At 40.1% G+C, this 14,083-nt stretch overlaps 1 protein-coding gene across 2 annotated transcripts in view; it reads right to left on the reverse strand.

The window, feature by feature from the left end:
- ANKDD1A (ankyrin repeat and death domain containing 1A) overlaps positions 1-14,083 on the reverse strand; it is a 1,318,298-nt gene that overhangs the window by 739,525 nt on the left and 564,690 nt on the right. For both annotated transcript variants that reach the window (XM_044078678.1, XM_044078677.1), the window contains one exon: positions 187-285. In XM_044078678.1, coding sequence (XP_043934613.1) covers positions 187-285 — 99 coding nt within the window. The remainder of the gene's footprint in view (positions 1-186; positions 286-14,083) is intronic.

Raw genomic sequence — 14,083 nt, forward strand, 5'->3', positions numbered from 1 at the left:
CCTGAACAATCTAAATGTTTCTCTTTTGGTCACAGTTTTCTAAAATATTGTATGTATGCTACTTGTTTACAAGTACTAAATACTTAAAAAAACTTGACTGATTACAATATAATATTCCTTCTCTTATTTCTATTACTACTATTGACATTGATGTTCTGTTTACTGAACAGACTGAAGTATACTGACCTTATTTTCACAGTTTATTTTTGCCCCAGCATTCACTAGGATTTGAAGAATTCGTACATGACCAAACCATGAAGCCAGCAGCAGTGCATTCATACCGAACTGGTGACGGGAAAAAAGAGTTATAAAAGAATCATTACTACCGTCTGTTAAAGCTAACAAATTCTATTATTATAAGGTATATGATGACATTTAATGTCCTTATCAGTAATTTTTTGGACATCACTGCTCATGATAGGACACCACCACCAATCAACCAGATGGCAACATTACTCATTAAAGTTTTACCAGTTATCCTGATTCAAAAGCAAGCAATGAATTCAAAATTTTTGAAACACAAATGCAGTTTGTGAAACAGAATGCTAAAAATTAGCAGCACTTCTTAACTGTTTTGCAAACCTCTTTGATTTATATTAGTGAGTACTTATTTTACTTCTTTTGGTCATAATTGCAGTTCCATGAATTTAAATGATGCACTTTCCCACTCCTCAGCCAAGACAGAAATAGCTCTCACACTATAGCTGTAATGCTATTAAATGACATAAAAATAAGTTAGCACCATCTTGACTGATCTATGATAAAAACATTGCATAGGAATTAAGTAATTTAGTAAATTTATTTAGTACAGCTGTTTAAAAATGAGTGTCAGCAGTTTGCAGTGGCTTAAGGCAATAATGACCACATCAAATGCCAAAAGTTTAAAAATAAATAATCAAGCAAACAAAATATCAGATTACTGGTGTGTGATTTGTGCAGAATGTGTCATCAGTTGTGGGTCTACTTATCATTGTTAGGTTCATTATCTTAGCCAGTAGTAGTACACTGGCTCATAAAAAGTCAAAAAGCACTTTAACCTCTAGCATGAGAAACCCTTCCAACAAGTTGAAAACGGTTAAAGATTTATTTGAATTATGCTTGATACACCTCTGTTTTAATGTCTGATGAAGGGCTGGCACGATAGTGATACCGGAAACATATTTTACTGTAACACAAAACATCAAATTACATATCAGGGGGTTCTTAACATTATAACCATAACATTGCAATAAAAAGCACTCCTCTCTGCATACTGCAAAGAATAACATGCTTTGTAATGGTCAGTACATTCTACTGAATCTTTTTTCCATTTTTGCTGTTTATATGGCTGTTGCACTGTAGTGATAACGTGCTGATCGAGCCACCATTTTTGGGCCACTGTTGTACTTCTGCTTTCCACTGCCTGATGTCATATACCAGTAGTGTACTGCTTATCTTAATTCCAGCAAGAAACTCGTTTAGAGTCTCTATGTTCTTGTGTCGCTTTCTCACGTAGTACCTCAGTAACTGCTTTTGCTGACTTATTCAAGAGTTCAGCCAGATTTGACTTTAGTCAGGGAAATGATGCTGAAAGTAGATTACCTAAGTATTCTTTTGACATGGAATCCAAACATGGCAACTACAAGCAGTTATATGTATTAAAATATTGTTATTCACAAACGCATAGTAATGTAGTTGACTCTTGACGAAAGTAATTTTATATTTTTTTGTCCCCAGTCAAGGAGTTGTTTCTAGATTTTGTTGCCTTTAATTAACTTATGATAAAAAGTGAAACGCAAAGACAAATCTCTAGTAAGTTAGCTAGAAAAGTTAAGGAAAACAACTTGGTCTGTTGTGTGCCGATAACCATGACAAAGCAAATATGTTGCTACTGTCTTCATATGTTGCCAGGTAAAGGGAGTTATAATTCACACAGTGGGCATTAACCTCTTCTTCTTCTTTTGGCTGCACCTGTTGGGGGTCGCCACAGCAGATCAACTGTTTCCATTTCTTCCTGTCCTCTGCATCTTGCTCTGTCACACCAACCACCTGCATGTCCTCTCTCACCACATCCATAAACCTTATCTTAGGCCTCCCTCTTTTCCTGTTACCTGGCAGCTTCATCCTTAGCACCTTTTTCCTAATATACTCTGCATCCCTCCTCAGCACATATCCAAACCAATGTAATCTTGCCTCTCTGGCTTTGTCTCCAAATCTTCCAACCTGGGCTGACCCTCTAATATACTTATTACTAATCCTGTCCATCCTTGTCACACCCAGTGCAAATCTTAACATCTTCAACTCTGCCACGTCAAGCTCTGACTCCTGCCTTTTTGTCAATGCTACTGTCTCCAACCCATATAACATAGCTGGTCTCACTACACTCTTGTAGACCTTCCCTTTCATTCTTACTGGTACTCGTCTGTCACAAATCACTCCTGACTCTCTTCTCCACCCACTCCATCCTGCCTGTAATCTCATCTTCACCTCACTTCCACACTCACCATTACTCTGAACTGTTGATTCCAAGTACTTAAACTCATCCACCTTCGACACCTCTACTCCCTGCATCCTCACCATTCCTCTATCTTCCCTCTCATTCACACACATATATTCTGTCTTAGTCCTGCTGACCTTCATTCCTCTTCTCTCTAGAGCATATCTCCACCTCTCCAGGGTCTCCTCCACCTGTTCCCTACTCTCATTACAGATCACAATGTCATCTGCAAACATCACAGTCCACAAGGACTCATGTCTGATCTCGTCTGTCAACCTGTCCATCACCATTGCAAATAAGAAAGGGCTCAGAGCTGATCCTTGATGTAATCCCACCTCCACCTTAAACGCATCCGTCACTCTCACCGCTGTCACTCTACCCTCGTACATATCCTGTACCACTCTTGCATACTTCTCTGACACTCCCGACTTCCTCATACAATACCACAACTCCTCTCTAGGCACCCTGTCATATGCTTTCTCTAAATCCACAAAGACACAATGCAACTCCTTCTGACCTTCTCTGTACTTCTCCATCAACACTCTCAGAGCAAACATCGAATCTGTAGTGCTCCTTCCTGGCATGAAACCATACTGCTGATCACTAATCATCACCTCCCTTCTTAACCTAGCTTCCACTACTCTTTCCCATAACTTCATGCTGTGACTGATCAGTTTAATCCCACTGTAGTTACTACAGCTCTGCACATCACCCTTATTCTTAAAAATCGGTACCAAAACACTTTTTCTCCATTCCTCAGGCATCCTCTCACTTTCCAAGATTTCATTAAACAATCTAGTTAAAAACTCCACTGCCATTTCACCTAAACACCTCCATGCTTCCACAGGAATGTCATCTGGACCAACAGCCTTTCCGTTCTTCATCCTCTTCATAGCTACCCTTACTTCCTCCTTGCTAATCCACTGCACATCATGATTCACTATCCGCATCCAACCTTCTCTCCCTCTCATTCTCTTCATTCATCAACCCCTCAAAGTACTCTTTCCGTCTGCTCAACACACTCTCCTTGCTTGTGAGTACGTTTCCCTCATAATTCTTTATCACCCTTACCTGCTGTACATCTTTACTAGCTCGGTGCCTCTGTCTAGCCAATCGGTACAGGTCCTTTTCTCCCTCCTTAGTGTCCAACCTTTTATACAACTCTTCATACGCCTTATCCTTAGCCTTCACCCCCCCTTCACCACCCCTCTCTTTGCCATGCACCTCATCTCCTTTTACTCTTGTCTACTTTCTTCATCTCTTTGACAATCCCACTTCTTCTTCGCCAACCTCTTTCTCTGTATACTCTCCTGTGCTTCTTCATTCCACCACCAGGTCTCCTTGTCCTCCTTCCTCTTTCCAAATGTCACACCAAGCACCTTTCTAGCCATCTCTCTTACTAGCTCTGCTGTAGTTGCCCAGCTATTCGGTAACTCTTCACTGCCACCCAGTGCCTGTCTTAACTCTTCCCTGAACACCATCTCACAATTACCCTTTTTCAATTACCACCATTTGATCCTTGGTGCTGCCCTCCCACTCATCCTCCTCTTCTTGATCACCAATGTCATCCTACAAACCACCATCCTATGCTGCCTAACTACACTTTCCCCTGCCACCACTTTACAGTCTCCAATCTCCTTCAGACTGGCCCTTCTACATAAGATATAATCCACCAGTGTGCATCTTCCTCCACTCTTGTATGTCACCCTATGCTCCTCCTTCTTGTTAAAATACGTATTCATCACAGCCATGTCCATCCTTTTCGCAAAATCCACTACCATCTGAGCTTCTGCATTCCTTTGCTTAACACCATACCTACCCATCACTTCCTCATCCCCTCTGTTCCCTTCACCAACATGCCCATTGAAATCTGCTCCAATCACCAGTCTCTCACCCTTGGGTACAGTCATCACCACTTCATCCAACTCATTCCAAAATTTTTCTTTCTCATCCATCGCATACCAACTTGTGGAGCATATGCACTAACAACATTCATCATTACACCACGAATTTCCAGCTTCATAAACATCACTCTATCCGACACTCTTTTCACCTCCAAAACACTCTTAGCATACTGTTCCTTCATTTCTCCTACCATCCAGACCATGATAAAACAATCTGAAACCACCTCCGATACACCTAGCCTTGTTCCCCTTCCATCTGGTCTTGTGCACACACAATATACCAACCTTCTTTCGGTCCATCATATCAGCTAGCTATCTCCCTACACCAGTCACACTGCCAACATTCAAAGTTCCGACCCTCACTATCACAGTCCTAGCCTTTACCTGCCTTTGGGCATGCCTTCCCCGTCTTCTCCTCCTTCGGCCAAGAGTAGCCCAATTTCTGCCAGCACCCTGTTGGCCAACAGTACTGGTGGCAGTCGTTGTTAACCCGGGCCTCGACCGATCCGGTATGTATTTCTGTACTGTTGTCTGCATGTATGATTTGGCAAAATTTTACGCTGGATGCCCTTCCAGACGCAATCCTCCCCATTTATCCGGGCTTGGGACCAGCACAAAGAAATGCAATGGCTTGTGCATCCTCAGTGGCTGGGTTTATTCTCATGATGTGGACTGCTTCAGAAGTCTTCAAAGGAAGTAAGGGCTACTTTGCTTGCCCAGTCAGTCATTTTCTTTACATGCTGGTTGATTTACCTGTCATTTCTAAGGAACATAAGCAGAATAGAAAGAACAATCTGCTAAACACATGAAGCACAAAACAAAAACAATTCATATATCTATATATATATATATATATATATATATATATATATATACATATATATATATATATATATATATATACATATATATACACACACACACACACATATATATATATATATATATATATATATATATATATATATATATATATATATATATATATATATATATATATATATATATATATATATATATATATATATATATATATATATATATATATATATATATATATATATATATATATATATATATATATATATATGTATATATACACACACACACACACACACACACACACACACACACACACACACACACACACACACACAGTTTCCGCTGTAAGACTACTAGATTCAGGAACCGTTTGTATCCTACAGCTGTGAGACTTACGGACACCATCCATAATACCTGATGCATTGAAGCCTCGGTTTTTTTTCATTTAATCCTGCTACTCTGTGCAATTACTGCCAGCATTACTATTATGCAATACGATGGCTATCTCAAAATGCACTCACTCGAGGCACTCCTTAAAACGGAGAACATTGATATCTGTGCAGTGACTGAGACCTGGTTCAAGGCTCCAGAGAGCACCCCTGCACTACCAGGCTATAACTCATACCACACGTTTCAACCATGTAACCTGGACTGAAACACCAAAGGTGGAGGTGTGTCCATATTCATTAAGGACATCGACACCTCCACGCTAGTTGCTCAGCACAATGCATCCGAGGTTATCCAACTGCAACTAACTCTGGGCAAAACTGCAATCCAAATTGTAGCTTGCTACAGATCCCCCATCATGCCCCAGGATTCCCACTCCTCTTTTCTTGATGTACTGGAAAATATTAGGGTTCAACCAAACACCCTAATAATGGGTGACTTCAACTACCCCACCATTAACTGGGAAAACTACTCGTGTACCAACTCCTTAGCTCAACGCTTTCTGGAATTTATAAACTCCAATGTCCTAGATCAACTTATCCACATCCCCACCAGGGGCAACAATATCCGAGACCTAGTCATTACCAACATGAGTGACTGGTGTTCCACACCTGAAGTCAACTCCTCATTGGTCCAATCCGACCATAAGCTTATCATCCTTTATATCCACATCCCGTCCCCCAACCCCCATTAGGGAAACCACAATAAAAAATTTCTGCAAAGCCAACTTCATGCTTCTTAAGACAGAAATGGTGAACTTCATGACACCCACGCAGATGGACAATACAGTTACAACTGCTGAATCCTACACAAATGCACTCTATAAGCACTTAAACGAGTGCATGGATCGTGCTATCCGAAACAGAACCAAGATGCTATCCTCCAAAAAAAGGAAGCTAATCTGGTGGTCTCCTGCCATAAACAAACTGTACAACAGAAGAAAGAAACTGTTGCAAAAGAGAGTAAAATCCCATGAGTGGAGGAGCTCCCTGGTCAGCCTCAGTAAGAAGCTGAGATCCCTTATAAGATCTTCCAAAGCTAGCTACGAAAACAGAATTGCCACTAAATCCAAATACAACCACAAAGCATTCTATAGCTATGTCAAGAATCTAAATGGCAACACCCAGATCTGCTCCGAGTTACAGCACAAAGGCACGAAAATTACAGAACCAACTGATATTGCCAACATCCTGGCAGATCGGTTCAGTGCTAACTTTACCCCCCTCTCTCCCCCTAAAGGGCCCATATCTATACAGGAAGAATGCAGAGTCCCTGTAATCACAACTATGCAGGTAAAAGCTGCACTCTCTAAAGCCAAAAACACAGCATCCATGGGACCGGACAACATCCCAGGCTGCATTTTACACGAACTTCAGAACGAACTGGCTCCCCACTTAAGCACCATGTTTACTAATAGCCTCGCATCAGGCTTTGTGCCCACTGAATGGCGCACAGCAACAGTTATCCCACTCCACAAAGGGGGAGCCACCACTGATCCCGGAAACTATCGACCTATTAGCCTGATGAACCTGGTCTGCAAGGCCATGGAACGTATCATCATGGAACTCATAAACAAAGACATTGGTAACCTCCAAACTCTGGATCCCACTCAGTGCGGGTTTGTGAAAGGCAGATCATGGCTCCTTTGAGGCAGTCACCAACGCCATGGATGAGGATAAGGTGGTTCACACAGTCTATCTTGACCTCGCCAAGGCTTTCAACACCATCCCCCATTCTGGAATTATAGCTAAACTCACTAAACTAGGTATAAATCCCTACGTCACAAGATGGGTTGTCAACTGGCTCACTGACAGAACCCACACTGTAAAAGTTGCAGACTCCAAATCTGACCTCAAGGCAGTGACAAGTGGAGTGCCACAGGGTTCCGTCCTGGGACCTCTCCTGTTTGGTACCTACTTCTCTGAAGTCCAGGCTAACACAGAAGGCCTCTGGCTGATGAAGTTCGCAGATGACTGAAAACTAGGAGCCATAGTCAACTCCCCAAATGATGTGGACATGCCTCACTGAGACAGATGCCCGGTGTCAGAGCCATGGCCTCAAGCTCAATGCCAAAAAGTGCAGTGTCATCCCCTTTGGTAAAAAGTCTGTACCCATGACCTACCACATAGGCAGCAATCTACTCAACACCAAATGTGTGATAACAGACCTTGTGACCCACGTGGACAGTAGTCTCTCCTTTGATAGTCACATTGCCACAGTAGTCAGGAAGTCCTTCTACATGGCACACCTCATCATAAAAGGGTTCTCATCCAGGAAAAAAAGAGGTCATTGTTCCCCTCTACTCATCACTCATTAGACCCATTATAGAGTACAACGCCTCTTTTGGAATGTACCTCACAAGACATCTACAGCAGCTGGAAAGGCCACAGAAGTACCTCACAAAGAGGATTACTGGCCTCAAACAAATGACCAACACTGACCGCCTCAAAAAACTCCAGCTTTACTCCGTAGCATATTGCCTACTTCGAGGTGATCTCTGCCTAACATATAAAGCTATGTCAAAACCAGAGCTGTTGGACATGCTACACCTAAAGAAATCCCAATCCCTCCGAACTACACACTCTAGGGACTTAGACCTTGTCACCACAATAAACAGGACACGCTTCAGGGATAGATTCCTGTCCCAGAGACTTCCTATACTCTGGAACAAGCTACCCATCTATGTCAAGAAAAGTTCTTCATTAGCACTCTTCAAGAAATATCTTGATTAGTGGATGGGAAATAGGAAATGCACCCCGGGGATCACTTCTGTGCCTCTGCTGGACAGTGGCACAGGAAAATAACTTTCTTGGGTGGCGTAGCTACGGTACCTTGCTAGCTAGGCTTACATAGGCCCTTGGGCCGATAGCCTAGTACCTACCTATGAACCTATAAACCTATACTACGTCACATCTAAGGTTAATAAGTGCAATATGGTAACTAAACAGCTGCTATTCACTAGTCTCTATTATTCTCTATCTTAACAGTGTAGGGGGTTGATGGTGGGTATTATCACTGGATAATGGGTACTGAATGTGTTTATGTAATGTGAACTATCTCTTGCATGTCACGTGTTATTTAATTTCTTGTATTATTCTTTGATACCGCTGTATCTACGTTATTTGCACTGCATTTCTCTCGTGAGCTGACATCATTTCATTTAGGCTCCACTTGTGTGGTCCTAAATGACAAGAAAGTTATTCTGGAATTTGGGTATAATAAAATTAGTATAAATTTGTCCTTTGCCAGTTTGCTGCTGCTGTCTTAAACCTGTACACTTAACTTAGCTTTATAGACCTAGAACCAGAGTCAATAAAGCCTACACTAACTGTATACTGTTATGAGTGAACAGACAACACAGACATAACACACACCTTCTTCCTCCTAATTTTAGTTTCCCTACTGATATTCTTGCAGCTTTAAATATTGACAGGGATTCATAAAGGTTACCACAAAGTGTAGACTACATGTACACTTAATATATCTTTCTGAGTGACTAGAAAGCACAAAAAATGTGATAAGAATTTTACTAAATACATATCGTGTACACTTAGTGTAGGCTTTATTAAATCCACCCCCTAGTTTCTTTAGATTTTGATTACCCATTTGTTTTACTTCATTCATGTTCTTGCCTACACTGAATATTGTCTTTGTTTTAGATAATGCTACATATTCTGTTCTGTGTTTGTCACACTTATTATTGTCTATTTTTAATACAAATTCAAGAAAATAAAGTTAAATTTTGGAGAAAAAAAATGCTGAATTTGAAGCTGGACAACACTATCATCAACCTCAAACTATATTACAAGTAGGAACACAGCTGGCACCAAGGTCAAAGGAAAAATAAACGGTGTCAAAGATGATTTCCTTCTATGACAGGGATTGGAGTTTCAATATAGGAAACTCATCTGCCCCTTTCCTGGCAAGAGGGAACCTCTTGAGACCTCCTGTGGTAATGGTGATATGTTACTTTGCAATAAAGGCATGGATGGAGCTTTCTGCTGAGAGGTTCCACTTCTGAAGATCTGTAGTCACTGCCACTTACGCCAAATGATATGACAGCTCCATAAACAGTTATTGAGTATGTCCTTAAAAAGCCCATGGGCATATCCACTCATGTTCTTAGGGTCTACATTATAACCTAGAATGATCAAAAGAGTGAATGTTCTTTAATCGACCCCTTAAAATCAAAAGCACTAAATCCCGAACACATGGAAGAGTGATTTTTTCCCAGGGAAAAAAAATCACTGGGCTGTTTTTGGGACTTTGCCATTTCCTCTACTGTGGTGTGATCTCAGAGTTGGTATATTTAAGTGGAGGTGTGTATGTGGGGGGCACAGCCACCCCTACTTTATTTTGTGTTTGGATTTTTTTTTTTTTGCGAAGCAGCGATTTTTTTCCCTGGGAAACAAATCGCTGTTCTGCTTGTTCAGGATTTAGTGTTTTCGATTTTCAGGGGTCGATTAAAGAGCATTCTTTTAATCATTCGAGGTTATAATATAGACCCTGTCCTTATACTACCCTCACTAGGGACAGCACTGCCAATCTGAGCAGACATGATGGCACTGGCAGTCCTACATACAGAGGTGTTCATTCAGGTAGTATGTTCCACCACAGATGTAAGCAGTTATTTCATGATGTTTGAGCTGCAGAACCAGAGAGCGCATGATGTTGTTGGGCAACATCCTCACAAAGACCAGGCAACATGCTTCCTAGCTATATTGTGGACTGCATGGCAGATGACTGTGGCTGCATAACACTTTTGTACACAATGATTTATCCCTATTGTACCATGCACAGCAAGGGGCAGCTGTTATTTTTATGGCCATGGCTGGACTTGTGTATAGACGAACTAAGCAGCCACCTAGCGCACTTTTTGCTCCTGTGAAAGAAGTCCATTTTCAGTGTTTATTTAACTTTTTAAAGTAAAAAATGCCATGTTTCTTTATTTTAAAATAAATAAGTAAATACTCAAAATGCAACCCTCCAAGATGAATGTCAGCGCCATTCTAAGAAGGAAGCGCTGTAGACATGGCTATCGATTTGTTATCCTCTTGCTCTGTCTCGCCAATGATCTACCTAATTTGTTGTCTAGGTAGACTGTGGATGGAATGGAGAAAGGCAGCAAAAAAAAATTTTAAATGTAGGGAATAGCTATATTGAGAAGAGAAAGCTGAGATATGTTTTTTCCCTGTTACTGACAGAAAACTATATATATATATATATATATATATATATATATATATTTTTTTTTTTTGCTCTCAGCTGTTCCTGATTTTGCAAGACAGTCCTTATTTCAACTGATATACTTGCCTCACTCATAGCTCTCAATTGCCCTGCATTTCCAGGAAAGTTACTCTTTTTTTTTTTTTTTTAACATAAGTATATGCCATAAAATACAGTATCCCCCTTATTTATAGTTTGGTTCGCTCACTTTTGTTTTCCATTACTGTCACTATATCCACAGCTATGAGCAAGTGGTGTGTATGTGTGAACCGAAAGCATTGTATTACCAGCTGCTAGCTTTGCATGGTTTCGACTGATTTTTTTTCACTTTCTTGTAATAAATTTTATGCATCAGTACCGTGCCAGTAAAAACAACACATGGAGGAAGAAGTCTTCAAAAAAACATATTTCTGGTGTTCTTCAGTTTCAGTTTGGTAATATGGTACTATATATATTTTTTATGCATTAAGACATTCTTTCTAAAGCACAAACTAGGCAGTACAATAAAATAAAACAGCAAGGACAAATATTTTGACACTAAAGAGGCAGAGAAAAAACACAGAGAAAATCCAAGTCATTGGCTCATATTAATGGTAATCTTGTAAATAAGGAACATGCAGAAAAGTCATTAATAAAGTGGAGTCCACAAAATAGCACTAAGTAAGCAAATGCCATTTTTAGTGTTGAATGGGGACTTAGGTTATAGCAACTGCAGAGTCTACAGCTGGTTAAAGGACTTGAGATGCTTTTTGATTAAATGTGATATATCCCATCCATTTCTGACCTCTTTTCTTGTAAAAGCATCTGTGTTATTGTGTAGATGTGTGTATATGTATGTACTGCCATATATGACATTATGTGGATAAAGTTTGGTGCTTATTATTTTGGCTTTGAATGACTTTCCTGACTATGTGAAGCAACATGCAAGATTTGAATGTGCTACAAATGTTTGGAACAAAGATGAACTACAACACAAGGTCATCCTCTTTTATCACTGTCAGATGTCCAAATTGTACAAAGCTGTGGCTATAACTGATTGGTGAGGATTACATGGATGAAAGTAATGGACCTCATTGCTATTTACTCAATTAACAGTCATCCCTCAAAAGTAAGGGATAAATACATCATAGAATACCTAGACCTTCACAACTTCTGGGTGCAGATGGCACCACACACCAAGACTTCATATGTGGATTACGACATGGACTTTGTAACTGCCTCTGCCCTAAAAACCAGTCCAGCTCATAGCTGTACACAGAAGGTCACTGTACTCACGTGGGAGGCTGGGGACAATGTCATTATTTTTTAACATTCCTCCAAAACCTCAAAGGTCATTATATCTTGTGTTGGGCTGGGACAGTGTGGTCATTATTTCTTTAACTTTCCTCATAAACTTCAGAGGGGTGCATGGAGGGTCACTAAAACTTGCAAAGGAGCCCTTCACTTGTCTCTAAAAGTAACAAGTTGGAAATGTTAGTGTAATAATATTCTTCCATTTTCCTCACAATCAAGTGTCTGATGTGTACACAAGTTATCTTTTGGGAGAGAGTAAATAAGCATGATGGCTTATGGCTTATACCCTACATTTTATCTTTTTTTTTCAGTTTTGTCTCAACCTGACAATAAAAGGATATAATGAAGGTGGCTATCTTTTTTTTTTTTTGGGGGGGGGGGGTTAATAGGCATACTTTGTATAAATATGAAAGGAGCAACAGCTTGAAATATGATCGTGGACATTTGTGCCTTAATGTTAATCACAATTTAACATGGGGGGGTACACAAAGTGGCTACAAATTTTGAGGTAGGGGATATGTGGCAGGCATTATTCTCAGACATAACATATGTATCCCCACAAGCATTTGTCTTCTCAGATTATTGTAAAGTGGTGTTACATTAGCTTTGAGCATTAAAGTTGGATACAACTAAATTTCTTCCTTGAAATAAAAAAGTAGGATTTAATTTATTTTCTGTATGTATGAGATTTGTTCAGGTCATCACTAAACTAAATGGTAGGAAAAAAATTAAATGCACCTGAGAAAATCTATAATCCCATAGCATCTGGGTGCCTAGCAGCCCTCAAGACACCCAGCTTAATTTAGTTACTACAGGGTAGTCTTGGTGTGTTTTAAGGATGCAGGAAAAAGCAAAGTTGAAGAATAAGACTGAACCTCATTCCTTAAACATGGTTTTAGTTCAGGCCATCATTAGATGAAATGGTTGTTTAAAAAAAGTCTAAAATGCATCACAGAGCATCTATAAACCTTATGGCTTCTGGGCACCCAGTGGCCCCCCAGACATCTGACTTAATATAGTTATTTTTACTGCAGTTATCACTGTGTAGTCTGTCTTGGTCAGTTAGGATGTGCTGAAAGGATGCAGGAAAAAACAAAGTTGAATGATAAGACTATTTTTTTTATTTGATCAAGTTTTTCTTCAAATAATCACTGGAAGAAAAAGGTTGTTTAAAAAACTTTAAAATGCACCATGCAGCCTCCCCACCTAGGGTACCAGTTTACCTAAGGCTGTCCCTGGTGATGATGTTTGGTATCCCTTTGGTGCTGAGGAAGGAAAAATCACTGCCATTGAAGCCCTTCTGAATTAGTGTTAGAATCTAAGAATCAATTGTTGTTTGTTACCAGATGTGCAGGAAAAGAGAAATATTGCCTGCTGGTTTGTGGCAGTGGTTGGGGTGAGGAGTGGAGAGGGAGGAAGGAGTGCTCAGGTAGTCATACAATCTTTTGGGGTTGGGAAAACACCTGGTGTCCTTTACCCTTATTTTTGGAGTCTCCTTACCACATCTTTTTATACTGTTATTTACTGGACTTCTGTCAACATGGTTTGAAAGGCTTCCTGAAAAAAGGTCTAGGTCTTCAGGGGGGTTGTTTCTGTGTTGTCTAGAGATGGGAGAGAGAGAAAAAGCTATTTCACCATCTGCTTTAACTTACTTCTTTCTTCTAACCTTTTATGGACCTCTAATGAAGATCTGCCAAAGAGAAAATCTTTTTTCTACTAGGGCATTCAAAGTCTGGGATTTGACATCTGTTGTCAGTTAAAGGGAGTTATAATGTACATGCAGGGCATTACCTCTCTACAAAATTGGCCTCACCAATGCGGACTGCTCTAGAAATGTAGAAACAGGCTTCAAAGGAAGTAAAGGAAACTTATCTTGCTATATCTGTCCTTTTCTTTACGTGATGTTCACCTGTCA

Source organism: Protopterus annectens, chromosome 7.part1, assembly GCF_019279795.1.
Source record: "Protopterus annectens isolate FY-2018-M chromosome 7.part1, PAN1.0, whole genome shotgun sequence".
NCBI classification, from domain to species: Eukaryota; Metazoa; Chordata; order Ceratodontiformes; family Protopteridae; genus Protopterus; species Protopterus annectens.